Raw genomic sequence first — 24,428 nt, forward strand, 5'->3', positions numbered from 1 at the left:
TTACATAAAGGAATCAAGAGTAGAGGCAGAGAAGTAAGGAGACTATTACAGTGGTCTTAGAAACAGATGATAAAAGCCTGGTCAAGGTAGCAACAACGGGCATGGAGAAATACACAGACAAGTGATTTACTTTTAGTGATAGATACAAAACACAGTATTCACTGGTAGCCTGGATGAAGAGTGCTAAATGAAAAGATTGTCAAGGATGACTCCCAGATTTATGGCTTGCACTTCTGCGTGGTTAGAATGTCATTTCACTGAGTCAGAGTAACACTAGAGGATGAAAAGATTTGCAAAGGCTCAATCTGGGGGAACACATGATGTGGGAGACGACTATGAAACTTCCAGGTAGCAATACTTAATAGGCATGGAGATACAGAGGGATTGGTCTCCACTACAGATGACATCTAAATCAATAGGACTCAAAGGAGATTGTCCAAGGACACTGTACAGGTTAAAAGGAGGAAAAGTTTAGGACTGAGTCCTGAGGACTATTTAGAGTCCTACAGAGGAAAAAGTCCCATAAGTAGGTTTAGAAGCAGTGGCCAATGAAGTGGGAAGAAAAACAAGAGACAATGGTACCGCAGACACCAACTGAAATACGTTTCAAATAGGAGGGACAACATCCAAAAGAAATGTCAATTGCTGCTCAGAAGTTAAATAAGACAGAAGCAAAAATAAAACAAATCCATTAAGTTACCACCTGAAAACTAAAGGTGGCCTTGGGTTTCTATAACCTATCAACATGGAAAGACAGGAAATAAATGAGGTAAACCAAGTACTTGCCCTAGCTTACGGCCTTGACAGTTTCAGGCAATGTAAGAAGGCAGAACCCTGACAGCCCAACAGTCTTCTTTAGTTGAGGAGATAAAGGTAAGAGTCCAGGGAAACCATCGCGGCTAGAATTCCAAGGAGAGACGACCAGAGGAGAGAGAGCTGCACAGAGAAAACTCCAGAGATGTGCAGAAAGCCTCCCTCAAATACACAGTTGAATACAGATCAGCGCAGGAGTGTGAGGAAAGTACCCAAGACTAGGAAAAAAAATCATCAGAAAGAATTCAAACTAATACTGTTAGGTAATCACAGGACAGGGAATTGTGTCTGATCCCACCAATCAAAATTTTAAAATCTCATGATTAGCAGAGCACTGGATAGAGTACACACAGGGGTCTAACCTCAGTAGTAAGGAATAATTTAGTCAGATAGACTGAGAATAGCTCCAGTCCTATCTAACAAACATTAAAAGAAAGACTCAAAAGATTCACACTTTTTCGAAGTAACTTAACTGCATCCCAGAATAAGGCTCAAGAATATTTAAGGAATACAAAAATGTCCAGGACAGCAGAAGGTAAAAATCACCTATCAAAAGTTACCAGGCATGCACAGAAACAGACAAGTACAATCTATAAGGGGAACAATCAAAATGAACAAAGAATAGATACAAACATTATAATTAACAAACAAGGATATTAAAATAGGTGTTGTAACTATATTACGTGTGTGCAAAACTAGTCACTTAAAAAATATTAAAAAGTCCCAAATCAGACTACAATGTCTGAGATGAAATATACTTTGTATGAGATAAACAACAAATTTTATGTGTCAGAAAAAAGATGACTGAACTTGAGAATAAAGCAATAAAAAGTATCCAAAATAAAAGAAAGAGAAAAAAGAATTAAGAGAAAAAATTTGACAGGGCAGTGATCTGTGGACCAATTTCAAGGAAAGACATATACATTTCATTGAAGTTCCTGAAGGACAAGAGAGAGAGAAAAGAACAGAAATATGTAATAAAATTTTGGCCAAAATTTTTCCAATTTTGATAAGCTACATAACCAAGAAGCTCAATAAACTAAAGGCACAAGAAACATTAAAAAAAAAAAAACAAACCTACATCAAGGGACATCATAATCAAACCTTCCAAAATCAGTGATTTTTAAAAGAAAATGGGAAAAAGCAGCCAAATAACAAAAGACAGGCTATACACAGAAGAACTAAGATAAGTATGACAACATAATTATCTTCAGAAAAAAAGCAAGCAGCCAGGAAGCCAAGAGTGGTGGCTCACACCTGTAATCCCAGCACTTTGGGAAGCTGAGGCAAGAGGGCAGCTTGAAACCAGCATTTCCAGACCAGCCTAGGCAACATAGCAAGACCTATCTCTGTTCTTTAAAAAAGAAAAAAGAAGTAGAAAATGAGTGATAAGACAATGATATTATATAGTATTTAAATTTCTCTAAAAGATAATTAACTAAACTAAAAGTGGTGTGCTGGGTCTATAACATATGTAACAGTAAGCGTATAACAAACAGCACAAAGGTTAGAGAGAGGGGAAGTGGAAGGTTTTTTTGGTTTTTTTTTTGAGAGAGTCTCACTCTGTCGCCCAGGCTGGAGTGCAGTGGCACAATCTCCGCTCACTGCAAGTTCCACCTCCTGGGTTCATGCCATTCTCCTGCCTCAGCCTCCCGAGTAGCTGGGACTACAGGTGTCCGCCACCACACCCGGCTAATTTTTTGTATTTTTAGTAGAGACGGGGTTTCACCGTGTTAGCCAGGGTGGTCTCGATCTCCTGATCTCGTGATCCACCCGCCTCAGCCTCCCAAAGTGCTGGGATTACAGGCGTGAGCCACCACGCCCGGCCTATGGAAGGTTTTTATACTATGTAGGAAGTGATGTATCACTAAAAGATAGACTATGATAAGTATACTAGATGTATAGTATAAACCTTATAAAAACCACTAAAACAAAATGGAGTTCTAGCTAATAAGGAGCTAAGCCAACGAGAAGATGAAATGGAAACAGGAAGAAATACTCATTAATCTAAGAGAAGAAAGAAAAGGAGGAAGAAGAGAATAAAAAAATGAGACGTATAGAAAATAAATAGGCCAGGCGCAGCGGCTCAAGCCTGTAATCCCAGCACTTTGGGAGCCGAGGCGGGTGGATCACAAGGTCAGGAGTTCAAGACCAGCCTCGCCAAGATGGTGAAACCCCTTCTCTACTAAAAATACAAAAAACTAGCCAGGCATTGTGGCAGGCGCCTGTAATCCCAGCTACTCAGGAAGCTGAGGTAGAGAATTGCTTGAACCCAGGAAGCGGAAGTTGCAGTGAGCCAAGATCGCACCACTGCACTCCAGCCTGGGCCACATGGTGGGACTCCGTCTCAAAAAAAAAAAAAAAAAAAAGAAAAGAAATAGTAAGATCACATTTTTAAACACATTAAATATAGAAATCTAGGGCCAGGCACAGTGGCTCCTGCCTGTAATCCCAGCACTATGGGAGGCTGAGGCGGGCGGATCACGAGGTCAGGAGATCAAGACTATCCTGGCTAATACGGTGAAACCTCATCTCTACTAAAAATACAAAAAAAAAAAAAAAATTAGCTGGGCATGGTGGCAGGCACCTGCAATCCCACCTACTCGGGAGGCTGAGGCAGGAGAATGGCGTAAAACTGGGAGGCAGAGCTTGCAGTGAGCCGACATCATGCCACTGCACTCCAGCCTGGACGACAGAGCGAGACTCCATCTCAAAATAAATAAATAAATAAATAGGATCTAAAATCCTCAATTAAAAGACAGAGAAGGGTAGACTGTATAATCAAAAAAAAAAAGCAGACACAATACACGTTGCCTACAAGAAATGCACTTTAAATATAAAGATAGAAATAGGCTAAAAGTAAAAGAATAGAAAAAATACATCATGCTGATACTAATCAAGTCAACTATGGAACTAAACTAAAATCAGTAAAAACCTTTAGAAACCCCTCAAATATTTGGAAAGTAAATAACAAGCTTCTAAATAACCCATGGATCAAAGAAAAATCAAAAGGGAAATCAGAAGGTATTTCTAACTGAATGAAAACACAACATATCAGAATTAGCAGGATATCACCAAAACAGTATTTAGGGGGAAATTTACAGCAATAAATGTCCACAGTAGAACAGAAATCTTTCAAACCAGTGACCTTAGCTTTCAATGTAAAAAATAAGAAAAAAAGAGCACAGGAAACTCAAAAGTAAGCACAAGTCAGGAAATAATAAAAATCAAAATAGAAATCAAAGAAACATGCAAAACCATAGGAAAATCAATGAAACCGAAAGCTTGTTCTTTGAGAATATCAGTAGAATTGATAAACTTCCAACCAGGCTGATTGAAAAAAAAGACAAAACACTAATTCCCAATATTAGGAATGGAAAAGTAACGTCACTATAAATGCTAGACAGTAAAAAGATAAAAGAATACTTCAACAACTTTATGCCTATAAATTGGACAACATAGAAGAAATGAACAAATGCCTTGAAAGACATTAGCTTCCTAACACTTTCACAGGAAAGTATTTGTTTCCTACTGCTGCTGTAACCAATTACCACTAACCTCACTGCTTAAAAACAACATGAACTTATTATTGTATTACAGGCTAGAGATCAGAAATCCAAAACCAGTTTCAATGGGCTAAAACCAAGGTGTAAGAAGAAATGGTTTTTAGCATGTTCTCACTCATAAGTGGCAGTTGAACAATAAGAAATCATGGATACAGGGAGGGGAACATCACACACCGAGGCCTGTTGGGGGGGTGGGGGGGCTAGGGGAGGGATAGCATTAGGAGAAATACCTAATGTAGGTGACAGGTTGATGGGTGTAACAAACCACCATGGCACGTGTATACTTATGTAACAAAACTGCACATTCTGTACATATAACCCAGAACTCAAAGTATAATAAAAAATAATAATAATTTTTAAAAAAGAAGAAGAAATGGTTTTTCTAGAGGCTCTGAGGGAGAAACCATTTCCTTGCCTTTTCTAGTTTCTAGAGGTCACCTGTATTCCTTGGCTCATGGCCTCTTTTTTACATCACCCTAACCTTTTGCTTCCATCATCACATCTCCTACTACTGACTCTGATCCTCTTGCCTTCCCCTTAATAAAGACCCTTATGATTACACTGGGCCCACACAGATAATCTAGGATCATCTCTCTACACCAAGATGCTCAATTTATTTATATCTACACAGTCCCTTTTACCAAGTAATGTAACATATTCACTGGTTCCAGGGATTAAGGCATGGACATCTCCTAAGGGACCATTATTCAGCCTACCATAGACACAAATTACCAAAACTCACTCAATAAGAAATAGAAAAACCTGAATAGTGCTATCTATATCTAATAAAGAAAGTGAATTTATACTTTATTGTTTTTTGTTTGTTTGTTTGTTTTTTGAGACAGAGTCTCACTCTTTCACCAGGGCCGAGTGCAGTGGCACTGTGTCGGCTCACTGCAACCTCCGTCTCCTGGGTTCAAGCAATTATCCTGCCTCAGCCTCTCGAGTAGCTGGGATTACAGGCGTCCACCACCACGCCCGGCTAGTTTTTATATTTTTAGTAGAGACGAGGTTTCACCATGTTGGCCAGGCTGGTCTTGAACTCCTGACCTCAGGTGATCTGCTCACCTTGGCCTCCCAAAGTGCTGGGATTACAGGCGTGAGCCACCATGCCTGGCCATGAATTTATACTTTAAGAACTTGCCACAAAGAAAATTCCAAGACAAAGTGCCTTAACTGATGAATATTACCAACATACAAAGAAATAATACCAATTATATACAAACTCTTCCAAAAAAACTGAAAAGGAGGAAATACTTCCTAATTCCAAAATTCTATGTGGCTAGTACCTAATACCAAAACCAGATAAAAACATTACAATATGCTTCATGAACATAGATGCAGAAGTTCTAAACAACCCTTTAGCAAATCAAATCCAACAATATATGAAAAAGATAATAACAATATATCATGACCAAGTAAGATCAATCACAGGAATGCAAAGTTGGTTTAATATTTGAACATCATTCAATATAATTCACCTATTAATAAACTAAAAGAGAAAAACACTGCAACCATCTCAACAGACAGAAAAAGTATTTCACAAAATCAGACATTCATACTGGATAAAAAATTCTCAGCATACTAGAATATAAGAGAATTTTTTCAACCTGATAAAAAGCATTTAAGAAACCCACAGTTAACAAAATGTTTAAAGGTAGAAGAATGCTTTTCTCCTACGATCAGAAAACAAGATAAGGATATCCACTGTCACCATTTTTTTAGTGATACCTACTAAATGAGTGCATCCTCCAATGTCATTCAGTTGCTCAATAAAGGTTATCCAGGGTAAGGACTTTGTCTCTTGGATGTGATGGAAAAATTTAAAGCGAGGTAAAGACATCTCAGATATCAGCAAGAACGTGTAATAATGGACAACAGATTCTATACTGTTGTATAGAAGAGGAGGAGGAAGAGATGAATGAGAGAAAACAAAAGTTAACAGATTAGAGCTCAGGGTGAGGTAGAACTCTTAGAGAACAGATATTTGAGCAAGTGAGCTAGAAAGATAACAGATTATAGTTGGAGAATGAAAAGAATAAATTAGCATTTTGAAATTAGAGTTTTTCTAATGATAAGATTTAGGGCATGACTATAATGGTAGAGAGTGAAGTGTAGAGAAAATTTCTGCTTCTTATATTTTACTAGACGTGCTTCTTTGATTTAAATTGCCACCTACTGCCATGGTCTTTAAATCTGCCAATCTAATCTATCTAATTAGAATCTTTGTTTAAATTCAGCAATTCTGAATATTCCACCAACCCTCAAGCCACCCTTGCCTCTTCAAGTCCCTATCACACAATAAACACCTGTTTATGAGTACCTTATTTTCTAATTCTATACACCTCAAAATTTAACACTTCACTATATACTGGTTAAGTCACCATACTGCATTTGTTCAGATATTCTTTATCAGCTTACAGGCTTTGTGTAAAAAGAGAATAGGGCTCTTTTTTTAGAACATATTCTACACTCATTTTCTTCAATACACTGTATTAAGTGTTATACTCATGTTTCTTTTCTACTCTCACAGATTTAGTACCAAGCTAGGTAAAAGTATTTCATAATTGAGAAATAAATCAAAAAGAGGCAAAGAAAAAAAGAAAGAAATCAAAGATACTCTACAGAAGCTTCTAGAGACATGAAAGTATACAAAAGATTTTCTGCGAAAATTGCTGAGCTCTCATCAAATTTGAAGAAAGAAAAAAATTCAAAACAAAACCTGGAAGTATTATTTCTCCCCTTTTCAGACCCCTAGAAGACATTCTTGTAAGTTCTCTGACTCAGTCTCAATATGCCATATTATAGGAAGGGAGCTTTGACCCTTTTCTATCTATCTCAATTTCCCTTATTGCATTCAGCTTTCTTCACAGAGCAGTATGACAAGTTTTACTAGAAATTATAATTTCCTTTAGACGAAGATTATTTGCAGTGATTCCAAATTAGTTATCCTACAACAAAAACAAACAAACAAAAAAACAAATATCCAATAAAATATACTTCAGGAGAAAAAAATTAAAAATGACCTTAGGAGCCAGAGGCTTTCAAACTAAAAGTAATTTCACAGTTTTATGAACAATGATCTAGTAATTTTAGATAGTTTAGCTCATCAATAGAAATAGCATTATTTGTTTGACCTGATGCAAAAAGTAAGGCATTTTTTAAAAAGATCCTTTTTAAAATACAAATAATGCCTAATTCCTTTCCTATAGAAATTACACAAGTACGTGACTAAAATCAAATTTGGTATGATGTATTACATAGTTAATAACTGCAAAACCTAGCAATTTAAGGAATACATCTTATCTAAACAGTGTGTATACTATTCATTACATAACAGATTTAAAGCATACCTATGAATGTAAAGTTATATACATGTAAACATAAGAACATTGCTACAAAGCAGAAACTTTCATTACCAGTATTAATACACTGTCAATTACCAAGCCAAATACCATCTAATCTTCACAGCCTTATAATAACAGCATTATCATTAAAATAATTGTTCAGATGAGAAAACTGAGGCTTCACAAAGTTACACAATTTGCTCATGGCTATATAGTCAAGACAATTTCAATATACAATCAGAATTGTCTTTCAACTGAAAGAAATAAAACCAACATTAAGACAATTTCTTGATATTTAAGAACTTTAACAGAGATGATACAGTGTGCTTTAACTCAGCAACCAGTTAAACTTTTTCTTTTTTTTTTTTTTTGGAGACAGAGTCTCACTGTGTTGCCCAGTCTGGAGTGCAGTGGCGAGATCTGGGCTCACTGCAACCTCTGACTCTTGGGTTCAAGCGATTCTCCAGCCTCAGCCTCCAGAGTAGCTGGGATTACAGGCGCCCACCACCACACCTGGCTAGTTTTTGTATTTTTTATAAAGACAGAGTTTCGCCATGTTGGCCAGGCTGGTCTCGAACTCCTGACCTCAGATGACCCACCCGCCTCGGCCTCCCAAAGTGCTGAGATTACAGGAGTGAGCCACTGCACCCAGCCTAAACTTTTTCTGTAAAGGGCCAAATAGTATATATTTTGGGTACTGTGGGCCATGCAGTCCCTGTCATAACTACTCGAATTCACCATTTTAATAGAAAAGTGGCCACAGACAATATGTAAATGAATTAGCATGGCTGTGTTCCAAAAAAACACTTTATTTATAGATGCTGAAATGCAAATTATATATAATGTTCATGTATCACAAAATACTATTTTTTTAACCATTTAAAAATGTAAAAACCAGCCGGGCATGGTGGTTCACGCCTGTAATCCCAGCACTTTGGGAGGCCGAGGCAGGTGGATCACCTGAGGTCAGGAGTTCAAGACCAGCCTGGACAACATAGTGAAACCCCATCTCTACTAAAAGTACAAAAAATCAGCCGGGTATGGTGGTGGATGCCTGTAATCCCAGCTACTCCGGAGGCTGAGGCAGGAGAATCACTTGAACCCGGAGGCAGAGGTTGTAGTGAGTCGAGATCGTGCCACTGCACTCTAGCCTGGGCAATAAGAGTGAAACTCCGTCTCAAAAGAAAAATGTAAAACCATTCTGAGCTCACAGGCCATACAAAAACAGGAGGTGGTCATAGTTTGCTGACTCCAATTTTAACTGAAAAGTTAAACGTTAATAAACATTCTTAATTACATAAATATACTAAAACACAAATAATACTTTGTCAAGTATTGAGTTTCAAATAATTCTCATATATTATTTCTGTAACTTATGCATACTGGTATTTAGAATTACAGTACCTTTTCTCTGGTATCACTTTTAACTTGCTCATCTTGAGTTACTTCATTTCATAATTGCAGATAATCTAAAAGAAAAATGTTAATGATATTAAAAATTTATAACTCTTTTTTCTATATATTAGATATCACAGAAGCCATACAATGGAAAGTTTTCATTATGGGCAACATAAGATAACACCGGAAACAAAAAGAGAACATTTGAATTCCATGTGCTTCTGCTGGGTCACTTCAGAATGCAATGTATGACTATTAAAATACCTATAATCAGCCAGGAAACTGTTATCAAAATCTGGAGCTACAAAAACACAGAAACCTAACATAATGTCATTTGCAATCTAATGTTAAGATCTTTTGAGACAGTTCAAATTATTCTTCCTGTTCTAATACTCCTCCTTAAAATACATAAACCAATCACAGCATCATGTGATTAGTGCACTTACTGCACAAAATTCACACAGTAGTCAAATACTAGTCAATATGTGTTATTTCCATACAAGAACATTTTCAAATTAGTAAAAGCTTCTATGCACATCTTCCCTCAAACAATAGTTTTCATTTTTAGACATTATACATGTTAAAACAACCTTAAATCTCGATTCACATAAGTTTTATAAATCTTCAAGTTTATTTTGCAACTATTAACCCTAAAATACTGTAAATATCTTTTAAATACCAATGCTTACTGAAGCAGAATTTTTTGGCATCACCAAAAAGTAGACTAACTACTGTGAATTCAAAAAGTTAATCACGGCTGGGTGTGGCGGCTCACGCCTGTTACCCCAGCACTTTGGGGGGCAGAGGCAGGTGGATCACCTGAGGACAGGAGTTTGAGACCAGCCTGGCCAACATGGTGAAACCCCATCTCTACTAAAAATACAAAAATTAGCTGGGTGTGGTGGCAGGTGCCTGTAATCCCAGCTACTCAGGAGGCTGAGGCAGGAGAATCACTTGAACCCGGGAGGTGGAGGTTGCAGTGAGCCAAGATTGTGCCATTGTACTCTAGCCTGGGTGACAAGAGCGAAACTCCATCTCAAAAAAAAAAAAAAAAACACCAGTTAATCACATACTTATGAAACATTTAGTAATGTCATATTTAAAGAGACAACAAACACACAAAAAGGGCAAACTTCAAATTGTTTAACTTAATACATTTGGAAGATACTCTGATGATGCAGAAGATATTCTGGATGTTTTTCTTCAATAACAGAACTTTTCAACAAGACATACATAATTTTTTTTCATTTTCCTTAACTAAGAAAAGGAAATATTTAGAATTGTGTACAAAAATTACATAAATTGTCTTTAAAGTCAATGAGATATTTTAAATTGTAATTTTTTTTACTCTTTTTTAAGACACAACTACAAAATCAAAGTAACTTTTTTCTATTTCTAAATTAAGTAAAAATCACTATATATCCACAGGGAGAAAAAAATCTTATGTGATTTCAAAAGCACTGTTGCTGCCACAAACAGAAAAAACTATTAATACACTAACAGCACATCTCATGAAAAGTTCCCAGTGGATTTTACTAGAGTTGATAGAGTTGAAAAGAATAATGGTGAGCACTAATATGATAGCCAACTGTATTTCAACAGATAAGAAATGATTTGAACTTGCAGTTCACAGTAAAATAAACCACAGGCATTTCTCTCCTCTTGGGACTAGATTACAGTAAAAGTAAAGAAATAAAGTTGGTTCCTCTCATGTCCTTCTGGCGTTACCAAAGTGAACAGATCCAGGAGCTGAAGAGGGTCCATAGGCGGGAAGTGAAGTCAGTGCCTCAGTTGCCAGTGTCTGTTTTGTGCCTTATTCTTTTATCACGCAAAAAAGGAGAATACTGCAGTGAATGAAGTGCATTTTAGCACTGCTTTTTCTACTGTAATTGGTGTTTGAATGAGGATGACAATGGAGGAGATGAAGAATGAAGCCGAGGCCATTTCCACATTTTATATGCCCTTCTATGCAGTCATGTATCCTGTGTTTAATGAGCTAGAAGGAGTAAATCTGCCTGCAGCTCTAGAATGAGTAAATCTGTCTGCAGCTAGACACCGAGACCATTTTCATTATGGTTGAAAAAGACAACTGTAAAATGTAGCTTCATCATAATCTCACACTGAAGATTTTTTGCATCATTTTTGCTACTATCATTCTAAGAATTACAAGTCAAAAGAATCTACACCTTAATGTGTCATTATATAGCATTCCTTAAAATAATTATAGATATTGGTATTGTTTCTGGCATTTTAACTTGAAAGTGATGTGCTGCAAGATAACATTTAAGAATATTTGATGGCAAATATTCAATATATGGTATATATCTGTTAAACATCTCTTGAAAAAATGAATATATATGTGTGTATATATGATCAGAATATCAAGACAACGTGGTGTAATGTCTAAAAAACTTCTAACAGGAGCTTATTATAGCAGTTTATCAAAAATAAAGGGCTGGGCGCAGTAGCTCACACCTGTAATCCCAGCACTTTGGGAGGCCAAGGCGGGCGGATCACCTGAGGTTGGGAGTTCAGGACCAGCCTAGTAAACATGGTGAAACTCCATCTCTATCAAAAATACAAAAATTAGCCTGGCCTGGTGGTGCAAGCCTGTAACCCCAGCTACTCAGGAGGCTGAGGCAGGAGAATCAGTTGAACTGGGAGGCGGAGGTTGCTGTGAGCTGAGATTGCACCACTGCACTCCAGCCTGGGTGACAGAGCGAGACTCTGTCTCAAAAAAAAAAGAAAAAAAGAAAGCAACAAGAATTCTGAAGAAGGGAAGGAGGAAGGAAGGAAGGTTGGTTATGTTTAAACCTACAGTGACAAAAAGGAAAACTAAGAGGGAAGAAGGAACAGGTATTATGCTAACAAGAACCCAGGAAACTAGGAACCTAGCACTCAGAAACAAGGATGACAGAGGAAGACTACAAAACAGGGCTAACTAAAACTTTGGAACTGCAAATAGTAACTTCTTACCTCCTCCATATCTCCATGCCTTACCACTGTGGAACATGCTCAGCAGTATCAAGCATCTAACCCCTGGCAAATAATCTTCACTAAAGAAACAGACAACCTCAAAGAATTCTGCTTTCTAGGCTTAAGAGTCCCCCAGGAAAAAGGTCAGTTCTCAACCCTGTTATCGTAAGGTAGGCCAGTGTGTCCCTTACAGTTCACTTTTTATTACTGAAGCCTGAAGCCAGAACACTTCAGAATAAATGAAAAATCTTGCGAAAGCTTGTGTTGATTACAATATGGTGTAATAGAAAGTGCAGGCACCTAGAAGCAGAAGTGTTGCATTTCACCAAGTTTGTGGCTTTGCCAAGCCAAGTGTGATAAAGCAAGAGGGCAGAGGAACTGAGAATGTATGAAAAAAAGTGATAAAAACTGAGCTCGAAATTTAGGTATAATCTCCTCTTTCCTCTTTATTGAATCATTTTCATCACCATAAAATCATGATATTTCTGTGTCTTAGGAAATAAACTTTCTTGCTCCCATCCCCCCAATCCAGCTACTGTCCCATTTCTCTCCTTCTGAAAGCAAAGACTTGTTTATGCACCCTGTCAACAAGTCCTCTCTTCCAATCCTCTCTTAAACACATTCCAATGAGACTTTCCCCACCCCACTAACACCATTCTTATCAACAACCAATGATCTCCATGTTACTAAATCCAATTGTCAATTCTCAGTCCTCATCTTATTTGTCCTATCAGCAGCATTTGATACAGCTGACCACATCCTCTTCTTGGAAATGCTTTCTTCATTTGGCTATATACTTTGTTTTCTCCCAACCTCACTGACCACTTCTAAGTTTCCTTTAATGGAATGCCCAGGGCTTAGTCCTTTCTTGTCCTCTTCTAACTACAGTCTCTTCCTTGGTAATCTCATCTAGTCTTGTAATTACTCAACATTTCCACTTAAATCTCTAATAATATTACCAACTCAACATGTGCAAAATGGATCTGACCTTCCCTTCCAAGTGTGCTCTACCCTGGCTTTCCCATCTAAGTTAAAGACAATTCTATGTCTCCAGTTGCTCAATCCAAAACCTTAGCTTCATCCTTGTCTCCTGTCCCACATCCAATACATCAGGAAGTCTTGATAATTCTACTTTCAAAATATATCCAGAACCTGATCACTTTACCACATCTACCATGGTCAAGTAAACAATGTCACTAGTCTCCCTTCTACCTCTGACGCCCCCTACAGTCTATTCTCAACACAACATGCTTAGTGATCCTTTTAATACACTGGGGGACAGAAGAAGGAAAAAACACCTTAGGTACATTTTTGTCACTACTCTGCTCAAAGCCCTGTGCAGCTGCCAATTTCAATGACATAAAAGACCCTAGGGAAATACCCCCAGTCCTTACCTCCCTGTCTTCATATCCTACCTACAACTCTTCTCACTCACTCTGCTCTGGATGCGCTGGCTGGGCCCCCTTGCTTTCCTCCAACATGCCAGGCTCTCACTTTAGTGCCTTTGCATAAGCTGTTTCTTTTGCCTGGAATGTGCTTCTGCCAGATATCCCAATAACTAACTCCATCACTTCCATTGCTCAAGTATCACCTTTTCAATACAACCCATCCCAACCATCCTATTTAATATTGCAAACTACCTCCAGACCCTAGCACACCCATTGCCCTTGCGGGAATCTACTTTGTCTTCTTCCAAAGCACTTACTGCCTTCTAAAACATGATGATTCAAAAATAACTGAACAGGCTGGGTGCAGTGACTCACGCCTGCAATCCCAACACTTTGGGAGGCCCAGGTGGGAGGACTGCTTGAGCCCAGGAGTTCAAGACCAGCCTGGGCAACATAGCAAGAGCCTTTCTCTATAAAAATAAAAAAATTAACCAGGCATGGTGGCATATACCTGTAGTCCCAGCTACTCAGGAAACTGAGGTGTGACGACCACTTGAGCACAGGAGGTTAATGCTGCAGTGAGCTGTGTTCGCACCACTGTGCTTCAGCCTGGGTGACAGAGCAAGACGCTGTCTCAAAAAATAAATAAAATAAAAATAACTGAACATTTTTGCTATGGTCTGAATGTTCGTGTGCCTCCCAAAATCCTTATGTTGAAAAGCTAACCCCCAAGTGACAATAAGAGAAGTTGGGGCCTTTGGGAGATAATTAGGTCATAAGGGTGGAGGCTTCATGAATGGGATGAGTGTTTTTTTTTTTTTTTTTAATATACTTTAAGTTCTAGGGTACATGTGCACAATGTGCAGGTTTGTTCCATAGGTATACATTGCCATGTTGGTTTGCCACACCCATCAACTCGTCATTTACGTTAGGTATTTCTCCTAATGCTATCCCTCCCACAGCCCCTGACCCCCCGACAGGCCATGGAGTGTGATGTTCCCCGCCTTGTGTCCATGTGTTCTCATTGTTCAACTCCCACTTATGAATGAGAACATGCAGTGTTTGGTTTTCTGTCCTTGTGATAGTTTGCTGAGAATGATGGTTTCCAGCTTCATCCATGTCCCTGCAAAGGACATGAACTCATCCTTTTTAATGGCTGCATAGTATTCCATGGTGTACGTGCCACATTTTCTTAATCCAGTCTATCACTGATGGACATTTGGGTTGGTTCCAAGTCTTTGCTATTGTGAATAGTGCCACAATAAACATACATATGCATGTGTCTTTATAGCAGCATGATTTATACTCTTTGAGTATATACCCAGTAATGGGATCACTGGGTTCTAGTTCTAGATCCTTGAGGAATTGCCACACTGTCTTCCACAATGGTTGAACTAATTTACACTCCCACCAACAGTGTAAGTGTTCCTATTTCTCCACATCCTCTCCAGCATCTGTTGTTTCCTGACTTTTTAATGATCGTCATTCTAACTGGTATGAGATGGTATCTCATTGTGGTTTTGATTTGCATTTCTCTGATGACCAGTGATAATGAGCATTTTTTCATGTGTCTGTTGACTGGATAAATGTCTTCCTTTGAGAAGTATCTGTTCATATCCTTTGCCCACTTTTTGATGGGGTTGTTTGGTTTTTTCTTGTAAATATGTTTAAGTTCTTTGTAGATTCTGGATATTAGCCCTTTGTCAGATGAGTAGGTTGCGAAAATTTTCTCCCATTTTGTAGGTTGCCTGTTCACTCTGATGGTGGTTTCTTTTGCTGTGCAGAAGCTCTTGAGTTTAATTAGATCCCATTTGTCAATTTTGGCTTTTGTTGCCATTGCTTTTGGTGTTTTAGTCATGAAGTGTTTGCCCATGCCTATGTCCTCAATGGTATTGACTAGGTTTTCTTCTAGGTTTTCATGGTTTTAGGTCTTACATTTAAGTCTTTAAACCATCGTGAGTTAATTTTTGTATAAGGGGTAAGGAAGGGATCCAGTTTCAGCTTTCTACATATGGCTAGCCAGTTTTCCCAGCACCATTTATTAAATAGGGAATCCTTTCCCCATTGCTTGTTTTTGTCAGGTTGGTCAAAGATCAGATGGTTGCAGATGTATGGTGTTATTTCTGAGGCCTCTGTTCTGTTCCATTGGTCTATATCCCTGTTTTGGTACCAGTAGCATGCTATTTTAGTTACTGTAGCCTTGTAGTATAGTTTGAAGTCAGGTGGCGTGATGCCTCCAGCTTTGTTCTTTTGGCTTAGGATTGACTTGGCGATGTGGGCTCTTTTTTGGTTCCATATGAACTTTAGAGTAGTTTTTTCCAATTCTGTGAAGAAAGTCATTGGTAGCTTGATGGGGATGGCACTGAATCTATAAATTACCCTGGGTAGTACGGCCATTTTCACAACATTGATTCTTCCTATCCATAAGCATGGAATGTTCTTCCATTTGTTTGTATCCTCTTTTATGTCATTGAGCAGTGGTTTGTAGTTCTCCTTGAAGAGGTCCTTCACGTCCCTTGTAAGTTGGATTCCTAGGTATTTTATTCTCTTTGAAGCAGTTGTGAATGGGAGTTCACTCATGATTTGGCTCTCTGTTTGTCTGTTGTTGGTGTATAAGAATGCTTGTGATTTTTGTACATTGATTTTGTATCCTGAGACTTTGCTGAAGTTGCTTATCAGCTTAAGGAGACTTTGGGCTGAGACAATGGGGTTTTCTAGATATACAATCACGTCATCTGCAAACAGGGACAATTTGACTTCCTCTTTTCCTAATTGAATACCCTTTATTTCTTTCTCTTGCCTGATTGCCCTGGCCAGAACTTCCAACACTATGTTGAATAGGAGTGGTGAGAGAGGGCATCCCTGTCTTGTGCCAGTTTTCAAAGGGAATGCTTCCAGTTTTTGCCCATTCAGTACGATATTGGCTGTGGGTCTGTCATAAATAGCTCTTATTATTTTGAGATATGTTCCATCAATACCTAGTTTATTGACAGTTTGTAGCATGAAAGGCTGTTGAATTTTGTCAAAGGTCTTTTCTGCATCTATTGAGATAATCATGTGGTTTCTGTCATTGGTTCTGTTTATGTGATGGATTACGTTTATTGATTTGCATATGTTGAGCGAGCCTTGCATCCCAGGGATGAAGCCAACTTGATCGTGGTGGATAAGCTTTTTGATGTGCTACTGGATTCGGTTTGCTAGTATTTTATTTAGGATTTTTGCACCAATGTTCATCAGGGATATTGGTCTAACATTCTCTTTCATTGTTGTGTCTCTGCCAGCCTTTAGTATCAGGATGATGCTGGCCTCATAAAATGAGTTAGGGAGGATTCCCTCTTTTTCTGTTGATTGGAACAGTTTCAGAAGGAATGGTACCAGCTTCTCTTTGTAACTCCGGTAGAATTCGGCTGTGAATCCGTCTGGTCCTGGACTTTTTTTGGTTGGTAGGCCATTAATTATTGCCTCAATTTCAGAAGCTGTTATTGGTCTATTCAGAGATTCAACTTCTTCCTGGTTTAGCCTTGGGAGGGTGTATGTGACCAGGAATTTATCCATTTCTTCTAGATTTTCTAGTTTATTTGCATAGAAGTATTTATAGTATTCTCTGATAGTAGTTTGTATTTCTGTGGTATCGGTGGTGATATCCCCTTTATCATTTTTTATGGCATCTATTTGATTCTTCTCTTATTTCTTCCTTATTAGTCTTGCTAGCAGTCTATTTTGTAGATTTTTTTCAAAAAACCAGCTCCTGGATTCATTGATTTTTTTAAGGGATTTTTTGTGTCTCTCTCTCCTTCAGTTCTGCTCTGATCTTAGTTATTTCTTGCCTTCTGCTAGCTTTTCAATTTGTTTGCTCTTGCTTCTCTAGTCCTTTTAATTGTGATGTTAGGGCGTCAATTTTAGATCTTTACTGCTTTCTCTTGTGAGCATTTAGTGTTATAAATTTCCCTCTACACACTGCTTCAAATGTGTCCCAGAGATTCTGGTACATTGTGTCTGTTCTCCTTGGTTTCAAAGAACGTCTTTATCTCTCTGCTTTCATTCCATTATGTATCCAGTAGTCATTCTGGAGCAGGTTGTTCAGTTTCCATGTAGTTGTGCAGTTTTGAGTGAGTTTCTTAATCTTGAGTTCTAATTTGATTGCACTGTGGTCTGAGAGATAGTTTGTTGTGATTTCTGTTCTTTGCATTTGCTGAGGAGTGTTTTACTTCCAATTATGTGGTTAATTTTAAAATAAGTGCAATGAGGTGCTAAAAAGAATGTATATTCTGTTGATTTGGGATGGAGAGTTCTGTAGATGTCTATTAGGTCCACTTGGTCCAGAGCTGAGTTAAATTCCTGGATATCCTTGTTAACCTTCTATCTCATTGATCTAATATTTACAGTGGGGTGTTAAAGTCTCCCATTATTATTGTGTGGGAGTCTAAGTCTCTTTGTTGGTCTCTAAGGACTTGCTTTATGAATCTGGGTGCTCCTGTATTGGGTGCATATATATTTAGGATAGTTAGCTCTTCTTGTTGAATTGATCCCTTTGCCATCATGTAATGGCCTTCTTGGTCTCTTTTGATCTTTGCTGGTTTAAAGTCTGTTTTATCAGAGACTAGGATTGCAACCCCTGCTTATTTTTTGCTTTCCATTTGCTTGGTAGATCTTCCTCCATCCCTTTATTTTTAGTCTATTTGTGTCTTTGCATGTGAGATGGGTCTCCTGAATACAGCACACCAATAGGTCTTGACTCTTTATCCAATTTGCCAGTCTGTGTCTTTTAATTGGGGCATTTAGCCCATTTACATTTAAAGTTAATATTGTTATGTGTGAATTTGATCCTGTCATTATGATGTTAGCTGGTTATTTTGCCTGTTAAATGATGCGGTTTCTTCATAGAGTCAATGGTCTTTACAATTTGGCATGTTTTTGCAGTGGCTGGTACCGGTTGTGCCTTTCCACGTTTAGTGCTTCCTTCAGGAGCTCTCGTAAGGCACGCCTGGTGGTGACAAAATCTCTCAGCGTTTGCTTGTCTGTAAAGGATTTTATTTCTCCTTCACTTATGAAGCTTAGTTTGGCTGGATATGAAATTCTGGGTTGAAAATTCTTTTCTTTAAGAATGTTGAATATTGGCCCCCACTCTCTTCTGGCTTGTAGGGTTTCTGTCGAGAGATCCACCGTTAGTCTGATGGGCTTCCCTTTGTGGGTAACCCGACCTTTCTCTCTGGCTGCCCTTAATATTTTTTCCTTCATTTCAACCTTGGTGAATCTGACAATTATGTGTCTTGGGGTTGCTCTTCTCAAGGAGTATGTATGTGTTGTTCTCTGTATTTCCTGAATTTGAATGTTGGCCTGCCTTGCTAGGTAGGGGAAGTTCTCCTGGATAATATCCTGAAGGTTGTTTTCTAACTTGCATCCATTCTCCCCGTCACTTTCAGGAACATCAATCAAACGTAGATTTGGTCTTTTCACATAGTCACATATTTCTTGGAGGCTTTCTTCATTTCTTTTCACTCTTTTTTCTCTAATCTTGTCTTCTTGCTTTATTTCATTAATTTGATCTTCAATCACTAATATCCTTTCTTTGACTTGATCGAATCAGCTATTGAAGCTTGTGCATGCGTCACGAAGTTCTCGTGCTGTGGTTTTCAGCTCCATAAGGTAATTTAAGGTCTTCTTTATACTCTTTATTATAGTTAGCCATTCATCTAATCCTTTTTCAAGGTTTTTAGCTTCCTTGCGATGGGTTAGAACATGCTCCTTTATCTCAGAGAAGTTTGCTATTACCAACTTTTCTGAAGCCTACTTCTGTCAACTCATCAAACTCATTCTCCATCCAGTTTTGTTCCTTTGCTGGTGAGGGACTGCAATCCTTTGGAGGAGAAGAGGTGCTCTGGTTTTTTGAAATTTTCAGCTTTTCTGCTCTGGTTTCTTCCCATCTTTGTGGTTTTATCTACCTTTGGTCTTTGATGTTGGTGACCTACAGGTGGCGTTTTGAGGTGGATGTGCTCTTTTTTGATGTTAATGCTATTCCTTTCTGTTAGTTAGTTTTCCTTCTAACAGTCAGCTGAGGCCCCTCAGCTGCAGGTCTGTTGGAGTTTGCTGGAGGTCCACTCCAGACCCTGTTTGCCTAGGTATCACCAGCAGAGGCTGCAGAACAGCAAATACTGCTGCTTGATCCTTCCTCTAGAAGCTTCATCCCAGAGGGGCACTCGCCTGTAGGAAGTGTCTATCAGCCCCTATGAGGAGATGTCTCCCAGTCAGGCTACATGGGGGTAAGGGACCCACTTGAGGAGGCAGTCTGTCCGTTCTCAGAGCTCGAACGCCACACTGGGAGAGCCACTGCTCTCTTCAGAGCTGTCAGACAGGGATATTTAGGTCTGCTGAAGCTGTCTACTGCCTTTTCTTCTGGTAGGCACTGCCCACAGAGGTGGAATCTAGAGAGGCAGTAGGCCTTGCTGAGCTATGGTGGGCTCTACCCAGTTTGAGCTTCCTGGTCTCTTTGTTTACACTGTGAGCACAAAACCGCCCATTCAAGCCTCAGCAATGGCGGACGCCCCTCCCCCCAGCAAGCTGCAGCGTAGCAGGTTGATCTCAGACTGCTGTGCTAGCTGTGAGCAAGCCTCCATGGGCGTGAGACCTGCTGAGCCAGGCACAGGAGGGAATTTCCCGGTCTGCTGGTTGCGAAGACTATGGGAAAAGCGCAGTATTTGGGCAGGAGTGTACCGTTCCTCCAAGTACAGACTGTCATGGATTCCCTTGGCTAAGAAAGGGAAATCCCCTTACCCCTTGAGCTTCCCAGGTGAGATGCTGCTGTGGCTCGCCCTCCGTGGGCTGCACCCACCGTCCAACCAGTCCCATTGAGATGAACCAGGTACCTCAGTTGGAAATGCAGAAATCACCCGTCTTCTCCATCAATCTCGCTGGGAGCTGCAGACCGGAGCTGTTCCTATTTGGTCATCTTGGAAGCCTCCTCTGGGTTGAGTGTCCTTCTAAAAGAAACCCTAGAGAATAAGCTCTTCTCTCCCACCATGTGAGCACACAATGAAAAGGCACCATCTATGAACCATGAAACAGATCCTCACCAGATATGAATCTGCCAGCATCTTGATCTTAAACTTCCCAGCCACCAGAACTGTTAGAAATAAACATCTGGCCAGGTACGGTGGCTCACGCCTGTAATCCTAGCACTTTGGGAGGCTAAGGCAGGTGGATCACCTGAGGTCAGGAGTTCAAAACCAGCCTGGCCAAGATGAAGAAACCCGAACTCTACTATAAATACAAAAATTAGCCAGGTGTGGTGGTGAGTACTTGTAATCCGAGCTACTCAAGAGGCTGAGGCAGAAGAATCACTTGAACCTGGGAGGCAGAGGTCACAGTGAGCCGAGATCACACCACTGCACTCCAGCCTGGCAGCCTGGGCAACAGAGTAAGACTCTGTCTCAAAAAAAAAAAAAAAAAAAGAAATAAACAACTGTTCTTTATAAGCTACCTACTCTATGGTATTTTGTTGTAGTAGTGCAAATAGACTAAGACAACTTTGAAAACTGTCATTACTAAATAACCAGTAATATATGAACCTGTGTCAAAACCAATTTTTGACAGAACAGTTTATTTCTATAAACTTACAAATGCTCAATATATGCCACATCATAACACATACATTAATGCCACAATCTACTTTATCCTAGACCCTTAGCCATTTATCACCACTGTTTACTACGAAAGCAACCAAAATAGATTATTTCTTGAAGGTTGTGGGGAAAACCATATCCGCATAAATACTCACATGGTATAATATCTAAGATTTCACTGGCCACTACTTGATTCTTTTTATTCACACAATAACACAGACAACTAATTTAACAATGTGTATGTCTATTATCTATCTCTTTCCACTGGAATTAAAGCTTCATGAGGGCATGGATCTTTGTTTTGCTTACTAAATGCCTCCCAAGTGTCTAGAAGAATGCCAGCACACTGCAGGTGCTAAATAAATTTTTTAATTAATGAATGCTTTTAAGTTTTCTTTTGAAAAAAAATTTTACTACACAAACAAGCAAGGAAGTCTTCATTTTTAAAAATCCAGTAATATGGCAGATACGGTATAATGGCACACAGCATCTATCCCAATTTCTCTCTACCGTGCCTTCCTATACCACAGGAACTTGAAAGTTTAAAAACTAAAAAGCATTTCTCAGACTCCCCTGCACCCTGCAGCTACACTTCCAGATGTAACTTAAGTCTACCAAATTCGTCACTTGTGAGAGATTTCGAAGATGAGCAAAAGCTGCCTGATATAGAGGAAAGCACAGACACAGACATGTTCAGTTTTTCTACAACAATGTATGAAGAGGTCCCAGAGTGTAAAGCAGGGATTCTCAACCTGGAGTCCACAAGATATTGAAGATACTGCTTGAGTTCTTTGAGAGATCAGAAATTTAACAAAAAATTAAAAAAAAATTTTTTTTAACTTTTGTGCATCAAGCAATAGCAGTATTGACAGTAAATGAACAACCTCATTAACAACTGTGTTAGAAATTAGCCATGTGGTAGTGCACAGTAAGACCATGTTTATTGGGATACAGTTGTCTTTGATAACTGCTGGTTGCTACGCATAGGGGGAGGATGGTAGGGAGCTAATGAACATCAGCCTCTCCCTCTCAAATTACCTCCACAGACCTCCCATAGGCACCGCCAACTGCCTGATATAAGCAAAAAAGCTCTACAAGTGTAATGGAAAATTGGAGAGAAATTTTAATTCTGATGAAAAGGCCAGCCACAGTGGCTTACACTTGTAATTCCAGTACTTTGGGAGGCCAAGGTGGGAGGACTGCTTGAGCCCAGGAGTTCGAGACTAGCCTGCGCAATATAGGGAGACCTCATTTCTGCAAAAACTTAAAAATTAGGTCAGGCGCAGTGGCTCACACTTGTATTCCTAGCACTTTGGGAGGCCAAGGCGGGTGAATCACCTGAAGTCAGAAGTTCGAGACCAGCATGGCCAACATGGCAAAACCCCGTCTCTACTAAAAATACAAAAAAAAATTAGCCAGGTGTGGTGGCACATGCCTGTAATCCCAGCTACTCGGGAGGCTGAGGCAGGAGAATCGCCTGAACCCAGGAGGCAGAGGTTGCAGTTTGCAGTGAGCCGAGATCATGCTACTTGCACTCTAGCCTGAGAGACACAGCAAGACTCCGTCTCAAAAAAAAAAAATAGCCAGTGTGGTGGCATGCACCTATGGTCCCAGCTACATGGGAGGTTGAGGTAGAAGGATCGCTTGAGCCTGGAAGGTTGAGGCTACAGTGAGTCATATTCACGCCACTGCACTCCAGCCTGAGTAACAGAACAAGACTCTGTCTCAAAAAAAAAAGAAAAAGAAAAATGTTTACATGTTGCAACTCAGTTACCCCCAATGTTTTGCTATTTGGCGCAAGCTTTGAAAAACATGGACAAAATTACAATGGAGTTATATCATGAAAATTTAGTTTTGTGATTTTTCTCAGTTTTTTGCTATGGTCTTAAGTCTTATACATTAACATCTGTGTTTTACAAATGCCCGATAATCCAATGTGGTAATTTCTGAGGATGAATTGTGAGAATAGGGCCAAAGGAAAATTCCAGTAAGGTTGGTAAAGAACTGTATCTAGTGAGTCATTTCATCGCACTAGTGCATCAAGAGACACACGAAACAAGTCCCTCTTTACAATGCAAGTAAGTATCAATGGATGTATACATGGGCTGTACTAAGTTTTCCTACAGCATTTTGTGTTGGCTGTGGAAAACAACTTTACAAATACAGCAATGGTTCCAGCAAAATTCAAAAGACACTTAAATACAAATTACATTCATTTGACAAGTTAAGTGTCAAATATACTGGAATCTCAAAACAAACAGAATAAAGATTTTGTTTTAAAAAAAAATCAGTGAAAAGGCTGAGGCAGCAAGTTACATAGTAGTAGAATTTATTGCCCAGAAAAGGGAAAGTCACACAATTGGTGGTGAGAATCTACTACAATTATAATTTAAAAAATGTAAAATTACACTGAGTAAAAGATCAGTAAAATGTTTATATGAGATACAGAAAGAGAAACTGAAAAAAGTTCTACAGTACATATTGAGCATCCCAAATCTGAAAATCAGAAATCCAAAGTGCTCCAAAATTCGGCCGGGTGTGGTGGCTCACGCCTGTAATCCTAGCACTCCAGGAGGATGCGGTGGTCAGATCACCTGAGGTCAGGAGTTTGAAACCAGCCTGGCCAATATGGTGAAATCCCGTCTCTACCAAAAATACAAAAATCAGCCGGGCATGGTGGCACGCGCCTGTAATCCCAGCTACTTGGGAGGCTGAGGCAGGAGAATCCCTTGAACCCAGGAGATGGAGGCTGAAGTGAGCCGAGATTGCACCACTGCACTCCGGCCTGGGCAACAGAGGGGGACTTCGTCTCAAAAAAATAAAAGCAAACCCCACTTCACAACACAGTGTTTTCTTCACAGAGAGATGCTGGTGTCAAAAGCCCTAGGAAAGGAAATTTTTAAAGTTCTAATTGAAGCTCCAAAAAAGTATTAACTGTTATATAAAAACCTGTTCATTCAAAAATGCTTAAAGAACTGTGTAAAAACACAGATGAAGAGGACAGAAATCTACTACATACAGAAATACAGTGGCTTAGCAGAAGAATTCTCAACAGGTATCTAAGCTGAAAGATGAATTCCAGGAGTACTTTCACAAACACAGCGGACCAGACTTTGCCAAGTATTTTGAGAATGAAGAACGGCCCAATCTACAAACATTTGTTATCACATGAAGTAAGTGAACAATCTCTGCCAGGCCTTACAGAAAATATTTTTAAGGCCAGTTGTGTTGGTTCACACTTGTAATCCCAAGTGCTTTGGGGAGACCAAGGCAAGAGGATCACTTGAGGCCAGGAGTTCCAGACCAGCCTGGGTAACATAG

The 24,428-nt window shown here is 39.2% G+C and overlaps 1 protein-coding gene across 8 annotated transcripts in view; it reads right to left on the reverse strand.

The window, feature by feature from the left end:
* AGTPBP1 (ATP/GTP binding carboxypeptidase 1) overlaps nt 1-24,428 on the reverse strand; it is a 195,678-nt gene that overhangs the window by 156,601 nt on the left and 14,649 nt on the right. For 3 of the 8 annotated variants that reach the window (XM_063649642.1, XM_063649640.1, XM_054502329.2), the window contains exons 1-2: nt 20,260-20,390; nt 9,131-9,195 (exon numbers count right to left, since the gene is read on the reverse strand). The exons of 1 other annotated variant lie outside the window; for it this stretch is intronic. In XM_063649642.1, the coding sequence (XP_063505712.1) occupies nt 9,131-9,162 (32 nt within the window). In that variant the 5' untranslated portion in view covers nt 9,163-9,195; nt 20,260-20,390. Of the gene's footprint in view, nt 1-9,130; nt 9,196-20,259; nt 20,393-24,428 lie in introns of those variants that run through there. 4 more of the 8 variants (XM_054502328.2, XM_063649639.1, XM_063649641.1 and 1 more) reach the window with 3 other exon arrangements.

Source organism: Pongo pygmaeus, chromosome 13, assembly GCF_028885625.2.
Source record: "Pongo pygmaeus isolate AG05252 chromosome 13, NHGRI_mPonPyg2-v2.0_pri, whole genome shotgun sequence".
Lineage (NCBI taxonomy): Eukaryota > Metazoa > Chordata > Mammalia > Primates > Hominidae > Pongo > Pongo pygmaeus.